Source organism: Colobus angolensis, unplaced genomic scaffold, assembly GCF_000951035.1.
Source record: "Colobus angolensis palliatus isolate OR3802 unplaced genomic scaffold, Cang.pa_1.0 Scaffold561, whole genome shotgun sequence".
NCBI lineage: Eukaryota > Metazoa > Chordata > Mammalia > Primates > Cercopithecidae > Colobus > Colobus angolensis.
The window spans coordinates 162006-171418 of NW_012119166.1; the positions used below are offsets into that span (position 1 = coordinate 162006).

A 9413-nucleotide genomic window follows, 5' to 3' on the forward strand; every position below is an offset into this window, starting at 1 on the left:
TCCCAGCTACTCAGGAGGCTGAGACAGGAGAACCGCTTGAACCCGGGAGGCGGAGGTTGCAGTGAGTCAAGATCACACCATTGTACTCCAGCCTGGGTGACAGAGTGAAGCTCCGTCTCAAAAACAAAACAAATCAGCAAAGCAATTCTGGTGGACAGATTGTGGGAAAAACAAAACAAAACAAAAGGGTACTGTGGATACCAAGTTGCTTGTAGACACAGCCTCTATCTGGAAGGATTCAAAGGAAATCGGAACCCACGCTTGCCTGCAGGGCAGGGTATTGGTGTTCTGGGGCCTGGGGGATGGAATAGGAAGGAGATGTATGCTCTTTACATTATTTTTTTTTTTTACTATATGCATATTAATTTTGTTAAAGCTATTGATTAGACCTATTTTATTACTTACAGTCATGACTCTGTATCTGCCAGGGATCGGTTCCTGGGCCCCCTCCACACCAAAATCTATGGCTGCTGAAGTCCCTGATATAAAATGTCATGGTATTTGCATGTAACCTACACACATCCTCCCATACACTTTAAATCACCTCTAGATTACTTATAATACCTAATACAATGTAGATGCTATATGAGTAGTTGTTATACTATTGTGTAACAACTGTATTATTATTTAGAGAAAAATGACAAGAAAGAAAAACCTGTACATGCCCAGCACGCACACGCCATCAGAGGACTAACTACATTTTGATCTGAGATTTGATTGAATCTGCAGATGTAGAACCCACAAATATGGAGGCCTGTGGCCCAGGCTGGAGTGCACTGGCACAAACATAGCTCACTGAAGCCTCCGTTTCCAGGGCTCAAACAATTCTCCCACCTTAGCCTCCCGAGTAGCTAGGACTACAGGTATGTGCCACAATGCCTGGCAAATTTTTAAATTTATTTTTTGTAGAGACAGGGTCTTACTATGTTGCCCAGGCTGGTCTCAAACTCCTGGCTTCAAAAAATCCTCCCACCTTGGCCTCCCAAAGCACTAGGATTACAGGCATGAGCCACTGCACCCAGCACAATTTTATTTTTTTAAAGCTGGGCTTGGTTAGGGTCACACTGCCCTGCAGGCCAAGCCCTCAGGAGAGGCACCGTGGAGACAGCGGGGGCTGGGGAGAGGGGCAGATCTCACAGGAGCTGCAGGGCAGGGAGGGGAAGGGGCAGCATGGGAGCTCCAGCCTGGTGCGGGGAGGGGAGACATGCTCCTGTCCTCGGTAGCTGACACAGAGTCAAGCACAGACCCCTTTGACCCCAGCTCATCTCTTGCCAGAGGCTGGTAAGTCACTTCAGGGGTCTGAAATGGTGGCTCCAGGTTGTCTGAGTATTGCTAAGTGGCTGACCCCTAGCTGTCCCCAAACAGGGTGTTCCCTCTGCAGACCTCACCCCCCATATCCTTCTCCCAGCGGCCAAGCTTCCATTAGCCTGCAGGATTGATTATGCAACTCTTGGGAACAGCCGCTCCCAGGAATGCCACCCTCCACCCACAGGCTCCGGCTCCTGCCTGCTGTCCCCCTGGGTCACTGTCAACACTCGTCTCCCCACAGGCAGCTGCACTCTCCACCCCCTCTGGAGCTAAGCTCAAGGTTGGGAACAGGAGGTGGCGGGTGGGTTTCTGAGCGGGGCTCCATCAGGAGAGACTGGCCACTTCTGCCTTTCCCACCCCATGTGTGAAGGAGCAGAAGGGCAGTCACCGGGCTGTCAGAGAAGTGTGGTGGTCCTCTCTCCCAAACCACCAGCGTGTCCCCCACGGCTAGGTTCCCTGGAGCTGCCAAGACCCTGTAGTCCTGGCCAGAGCCCCGCTTCTTCCCTTCCCTGGGGAGAATGGCAGGCAGTATCCTGCCTGGAAATCCACTTATGACCCGTTTAAGGTTCCGGCTCTCCTTTTCCCCATCAACAGGTCACACAGGAAGGGGACACCATGCCTCCAGCTCTCCAAACACTGGCTGCCTGGCCAGTCGCCCACCAGTGCCGGGGCCTCCCGTCCAGCTAGGGCAGGGAAGCAGGAACCAACCTCCTCAGGGCTGTCACCTGGGCTGCCTCCCCTCCAGGGGACATGCCCTTGCATGAGGAAATCCACCACCTTCGATTTCTGGAATGTGGCCCCCACCAAAGCGATGGCCCTGTCCACCGCAGCCACCATCCTGAAGACCGCCTCCAGCCTGGCACTGTGCTGGGCCGCATCCTGCTGCATGGCCCTCACCAGCTCCAGGACCTCGGGCCACCCGGCCTGGGTGTCAGCGCGGGGAGCCCCATCAGCCCCGCCCGGGCCCTGTGCCCGGGAGGCCTCCAGCCTGTGCAGGCCCCGCTCCAGGTGGCCCATGTCTCGGCACATGCTCTGCAACTTCTCTGTGACATCTTCTTGGAAGTGAAGGAGCTGGTCCACCTTCTCGTTCAGCATGTTCAGCTTTTTGTCCATGGTGGTTAAGCAGGCCTTGCCCAACCCTGGCAGCCCCCAGTGCCCCAGACTCTCCTTGGAGGTTCCTGACATGCTGGTGCAGGCTTGACCAGGGTAAGAGTGGGAATGACGAGAGGCACAGACCCCTGGTTCTCACTCAGGCGGTGGTGTCTGCAAGGTCATTGTCCTCCATAGCTGACAGCCTCCCGGCAGCACCAACCCCCACGATGGCCTGGGCTGTGTGAGGAGCGCAGAGACCCGGGTTCTTCCTGTGCCTTGGCTTTGCTTATCTCCCACCCTCCACGGGCCTGTGAGTGACAGGCCGAGGTCGGCCCAGGCCCTTCTCCTTGGGGCCCCTTTGACATCACGGCAGCATTTAACATTCCTCTCTGAGAGGCTGCTGATGGGCAAATATGTTAAGAATCTGCCCAGAGCAGGCAGGGTTCATGCAACTAATGGTTCAGTTCAGAGGAAAGGAAAGGGTCCTTTGGAGAATGGCACCTGCTGGCTGGGCTCCAGGAGGGATCCCAGGGCAGAGGAAGGTCCTTAGAGGCCCAGAGCCCTGAGGCCACACATATCAGAGTCACAGTAAAAAGCAAGACAGAGACAGAAAGGAATGTGAGACCACTTAGCAAAGTTGTGACTTCTGCCATGATGAAAATTTTGATGCTTCTGCAAATTTAAAACAAACTTCGGGTGCCCCTACTACACCAGCGTTCAGAACATGTGTTTAGACTGTCTGTGGGATGGCTGACAGGTCCCTCCCCACCAGGGCCTTCAGTCACTAGTCACTGGTACCTAAAAATAGAACTGAGGGCAATGGCCCTGGCCACCTGCCAAGTGCTGTCCCAAGGGCCCATGTTCTTCACTGGGCCCTCGGGGGGACACTCACCAGAGACACTTGCTCCCCCAATAACAACTATGCAGGTATCAGACACGCAGTTTCCATACTGAAACAGACTTAGCAGGGACCCAGAGCACAACAGGCCTGTGTTTCCTGTGGTTTACAAGTGTTTTTGCCTTAGAAGCCCTTGGTTCAAATAAAACATTTTACAGAAGTATCAGTCAATAAAGCAGACACAAGTAGAGATGCTAAGGTTACCCCCGAGGTGGGGCACAGGGAGCCCCTCAGAGTCCCAAGTACGCCATGGGGCAGTCTGACCTACACCGTTTCCGTCCGGTTCCCCTCGGGCAGAAGGCAAGACCCAGAGAGGGGCATTTGCCCAAGGTGGCCCAGGCAGGCACACGGGGCTGCCCCCAGTGGAGGGGGCTTTAGTGTCCCCCTCAAGCTTCCCCCTTCTGAATAAAAGCAATTATTATAAAGTCTGACCTGGACATTTGGAATCTAAAAGCACTACTAGGGATGGGTGCAGGGGCTCACATCTGTAATCCCAGCATTTTGGCAGGCGGATTGCTTGTGTCCAGGTGTTCGAAACCAGCCTGGGCAACAGGGCAAGACCTGGTCTCTACAAAAAATAAGCCAGGCAGGGTGGCACACACTTGTAGTCCTAGCTACTAAGGAGGCTGAGGCAAGAGGATTGTTTGAGGCTGCAATGAGCTCTGATCCTGCCACTGCACTCCACATGAAAGCACCATTAGAAGTTTTGCTATGTTAAACCATTAACCTATCAATGCAATGAACTTGCTATGCAAATGCAGCTTGACCACAACCTTCTCTACCTACCCCTCTATCCTGCTAGTTGTCCCTGGGCAGCCCACAGAGAAATCCAAACCCATTCCTGAGAGCACAGCCATGGGTGTCGTTGGTGGAATGACCCAGAACATGCTAGAAAGAGCAGGGTCTGTTATATTCACTGCCGCTGAAAACAAACACACAAATAAAGTCTCCTTGGAAAAGGAAATTTGAGGGGTAACCCCGTGTTCCAGTCCCTCTGGGGATTCACCGTGTGCCTCAGGAGGACCTCATCTGCCACAGAAGACTCCCCCAGTCAACCAGGGCAGCGGGCTCTCCCGACACTTCATGCTTAGCACTTCCCTGCAGATCTGGGCTCCCTGGGCCAACCTTTGGGAAAATAGTTGCCTAGAGAAGTCTCTAGAAGTCTAACATACCCAGCCCCTGTGCCTCTCCCCAGTTGGTGTCCATAATTTTTGTGGAATAAAATTCCCACCAGACAAGAGAGGCAGACCCTGGCCTCTGGAGAACCAGCATCCAGGCAAGTCCTAGGTTAATAAAGCCAGAAAGGGCCGGGGACAGTGGCTCATGACTGTAATTCCAGCACTTTGGAAGGCCAAAGCGAACGGACCATGAGGTCAAGAGATTGAGAACATCCTGGCCAATATGGTGAAACCCCGTCTCTACTAAAAATACAAAAATTAGCTGGGCATGGTGGTGTGCATCTATAATCCTAGCTACTTGGGGGACTGAGGCAGGAGAATTGCTTGAACCAGTGAGGCAGAGGTTGCAGTGAGCCGAGATTGCGCCACTGGCGACAGAGCGAGACTCTTGTCTCAAAAATAAATATACAGGCCAGGTGCAGTGGCTCATGCCTGTAATCCCAGCACTTTGGGAGGCCAAGGCAGGTGGATCATCTGAGGTCAGGATTTCGAGACCAGCCTGGCTAACATGGTGAAACCCCATCTCTACTAAAAAAATACAAAAAATTAGCCAGGTGTGGTGGTGCATGCCTGTAATCCCAGCTACTCGGGAGGCTGAGGCAGGAGAATCTCTTGAACCTAGGAGACGGAGGTTGTGGTGAGCCGAGATTGCGCCATTGCACTCCAGCCTGGGCAACAAGAGTGAAACTCTGTCTCAAAAAATAATAATAATAAAAATAAATAAATAAATAAAGCCAGAAAGATAACTTCAAAGTCTAAATGAATCCAGAGGAAAACACCAAATACTCAGACATGTATCTATACCAAACATGAATTATCTGAGGCCGGGCACGGTGGCTCACGCCTGTAATCCCAGCACTTTGGGAGGCCAAGGCAGGCGAACCACTTGAGGCCGGAGTTTGAGACCAGCCTGGCCAACATGGTGAAACCCCATCTCCACTAAAAATACAAAAATTAGCAAGACATGGTGGCAAGCGCCTGTGATCTCAGCTACTCAGGAGGTTGAAGCATGAGAATCGCTTGAACCTGGGCGGCGGAGGTTGCAGTGAACCAAGATGGTGCCACTGCACTTCAGCCTGGGTGACAGAGCAAGACTCTGTCTCAAAAAAGAAAAAAAAAAAAAAGAATTAAATTACAAAAGGATTTGTCATGTCTTCATTAAGCAACAAGTTTACAAGGTAGCTCACTTGCTAAGAAGGTGGCTATGGCTGGAAGCTCCCTGAGGGCAGACCAATCCTCTTGGGTTTGGCCTGGATTCCCGGAGGCACCAGCCGCCTGGCACATGGCAGGTGTTCAACATGGAGGAATGAGCTAAGGAGGAGGCAGCAGGAGGTTGAGCAGACCGTCCTGAGACTTCTGTGGAAGGAGGAGGCATCAAAGTGAGCACAGGGCAGGAAACCCTGACAATCCGGGAAGGGAGCTCCAGGGAGCTCCGGGGCCCTGTGGGAGAAAGCCTAGAACACACCGTGGGCGGTTCCTGGGGCTTCTTTGGTGGAAAGGAGTAGCCAGAAGGACCAGCTTTAACCTCTTTCGTTCTCACCTTTATGAGATATGAGTTTGGAGCACATGGATTTCCTGCAGGGATGCTTCTCTCTAACCCCCTGATGCATAGGACACAGCAGGGGGCTTGGCCAGTTTTTGTGTGATGGTGCTTGACCAGAGGATGGGGAGGCATTGACCCCCCAAGCCCAGAGAAGGAAGACCAGAGAAGAGGTAGCTGAACTAGATCGACAGAGCGGCAAATACAATAACCCCTTGTCCTTCCTGGGTAAGGACAGGGCAGCGGATCCTTTCCGGGAAAAAGACAGGCTGACCTCTATTCACCCTAGGTGGGGGCCAGCACACACTAAACCCCAAGACTCTTCCCTGGCCTTCTAGTGACCTAACAGTCTCGGGGATCATGCGGTGAGAGAGATTTCAACACCCTCATTTTATTTTACTTTGTTTTTTTCTAAGATAGGGTCTTGATCTGTTGCCCAGGCTGGAGTGCAGTGGCACAACCACAGCTCACTGCAACCTGGAACTCCTAGGCTCAAGCGATCCTCCAGCCTCAGCCTCTTGCATAACTGGGATTACAGGTGCATGCCCCTGCACCCAGCTAATTTTTAATTTTTTTTTAAATGTCATCACCCAGGTATTAAGCCTAGTACTCATTAGTTAGTCTATACAACAAGCCCGCATGACACAAGTTTACTTATGTAACAAACTTGCACATGTATCCCTGAACTTAAAATAAAAGTTAAAAAAAAAAACTTTCTTTTATAGGTGGGGTCTTTCAATATCTTTCCAGGCTTTATTAACCCAGGAGAGTGGTGGCTTACACCTGTAACCCCATCACATTGGGAGGCTGAGGCAGGAGGACTGCTTGAGCCCAGGAGTTCAAGGCCAGCCTGAGCAACAGAGCAAGACCCTGTCTCTACAAAATAACATATACGTATATATTAGCCAGGCATGGTGGCATGTGCCTGTCATCCCAGTTATCAGGAGGCTGAGGCAGAAGGATCCCTTGAGCCTGGGAGGTTAGGGCAACAGTGAGCAGCAATGGAGACACGTACTCCAACCTGGACAACAGAACAAGATCCTGCCTCAAAAAATAAAATAAAATAAAATAAAATAAAATAAAATGATATCAAGGCTCTGACTCAAGTTGAAAGACTGACCTCTCATATTTCTCTCCTTCCCCTCCAGAGACTTCATGGTAAAGGAAGAAAATAAATACACACCTGCAACAATGAAGAGAATGGAAGGGGCTGTTGGTGAATGAGTGTTATCAATGAATTTCTGGAAAACTAGTGGAGGAGAGGTAACTGGAGAAACAAGAAAGAGAAAACTGCAGCCTCACTGGCCACAAAGGTGAATACAGATAAGCATGGAGCCAGCTTTCCCTGTAGGACCCCAAAGAGGCTTCAGACCCCGAGACCCCCGGTGGGGTAAATGGGGAGCAGGAATGCAAGACTGAAAAGTCCATCCCTCCTCCTGCCCCACACCCCAGCACAGAAGGACCTGGCCAGGCCAGGCCCACCCTCCCTAGAGATCAGAGCCTGCTTCTGGAGAAATGTAATGGTCCACATCATAATAGTTCTAGGGGCTGGCTTTTTGGGGTTTCTCAGTAGCGCCCTACCTGCTCATCCTCAACAAAACCACGCAGTTAATAAGCCTCAACCACCCCCAGCTGTCAGTACCTTCTTCAGAAATATGCACAGAAAAAAGGATCACTGAATGTTCAAAGAAAGCCTTCAAGACGAAAAGGGAAGACTAAAGCAAATAAACAGAAACATGACCATAGAAGAAACAGAGAAAATGAGAAACAGAAAGTTTCAAAAAGGCTGTCATTTGGCGGGGTGAGTGGCTCACACCTGTAATCCTAGCACTTTGGGAGGCCGGGGGGGTGGGGTGCGGGGTTCAACTGAGCACAAGAATTCGACACCAACCTGGGCAATATAGACAGACCCTGTCTCTACAAAGACATTTTTTTAATTAGCTGGGTGTGGTGGCATGCGCCTGTAGTCCAGCTCTTTGGGAAGCTAAGGTGGCAGGATTGTTTAAAGCCCAAGAGGCGGAGGTTGCAGCGAACCATGTTCATGCCACTGCACTCCAACCAGGGTGACAGGGCAAGATCCTGTCTCAAAAAACAAACAGACAAGCCTGTCATTTGTAGCCACAGAAAAGCATGAAAGGCTATTCCATTCTTTAAAAAAGGAGAGGATGCTATGGAAAAAGAACAACTATAGAATAAAAGAGAGGTCTTGGAATTTTAAAATATGAATAGTGGAATTTAAAAATATGAATAGTATAATTTAAAAATTCAATATAGGGATGAGAAGATGAAGCTAAGATACTATCCCAGAAAATAAAACTACAAGATGAAGACATGTGCAGGAGAGAAAGCTGTTTGACAATGAGTCCAGCTAGCCTCACATCTAATTAACTAGAGTTTCAGAAAGAGAAATGAAAGAAAGAAAGAATTTATAAAAGAAATACTACAGTCATTATGAAATTTTGGAATACAGGGATAAAGAGAAGATTTAAAAACTCCCCAAAATATAAAAGAAAAAAACCACATACTTGTGAGAATTTGTCCCCTTCAAAATTAATGTCAAAATTTAATCCCAGTGTGGCAGCATTGAGAGGTAAGGCCTTTAAGAAGCAGCTGGATCATGAGGGCCCTACCCTTACGGGTTAATGGATGAATGGGTTATCATGGGAGTGGGACTGGTGGTTTCATAAGAGGAGGAAGAGAGACCTGAGAGAGCACACTCAGCCCCTTCCCCATGGGATACCCTGGGCCACCTCTGGACTCTGCGGAGAGGGCCCACCAGCAAGAAGGTCCTCACAAGATGCAGCCCCTCAACCTTGGACTTCTCAGCCTCCCTAACTAAAGAAATACATTCCTTTTCTTTATAAATTACCCAGTTTCAGGTATTTCTGAAAATAGACTACTATACACACCAAAGAACGAGAATCAGAATGACATGAAACTTCTCATCCTAAAAACAACTGGATGCTGGAAGAGAGGCTGGCTGTCAAAGTCTAGATAGGAAAGCACTTGCCCTTAGAATTTTGAAGACACTGCACCACCATCAGGGGACAAAATGAAGGGTTTTATGATTTGCAAAAATGCAAAAAATTCATGCTTTTTTTTTTTTTTTTTTTAAGACACGGTCTCACTCTGTCACCCAGGCTGGAGTTCTGTGGCATGATCTCAGCTCACTGCTGCCTCAGCCTCCTGGGCTCCAGCAGTCCTCCACCTCAGCATCCCAAGCAGCCAGGACTATAGGCGTGTGCCACCACGCTTGGCTGATTTTTGTGGGTTTTTTTTAGAGATGGGGTTTTGCCATGTTGCCCAGGCTGCTTTTGAACTCCTGGGCTCAAACAATCGGCCTGCCTCAGACTACCAAAGTGCTGGGATTATAGGCTTGAGCCACTGCACCTGATCC

At 50.0% G+C, this 9413-nt stretch overlaps 1 protein-coding gene across 1 annotated transcript in view; it reads right to left on the bottom strand.

Annotated features, from left to right (window-relative positions):
• Positions 1 to 2607, bottom strand: part of MYLK3 (myosin light chain kinase 3) — a 43004-nt gene extending 40397 nt beyond the window's left edge. Inside the window, exon 1 of the mRNA XM_011961658.1 lies at positions 2017 to 2607. Within this exon, the coding sequence (XP_011817048.1) occupies positions 2017 to 2493 (477 nt within the window). The 5' untranslated portion in view covers positions 2494 to 2607. The remainder of the gene's footprint in view (positions 1 to 2016) is intronic.
• Between the last annotated feature and the right edge of the window lie 6806 nt (positions 2608 to 9413).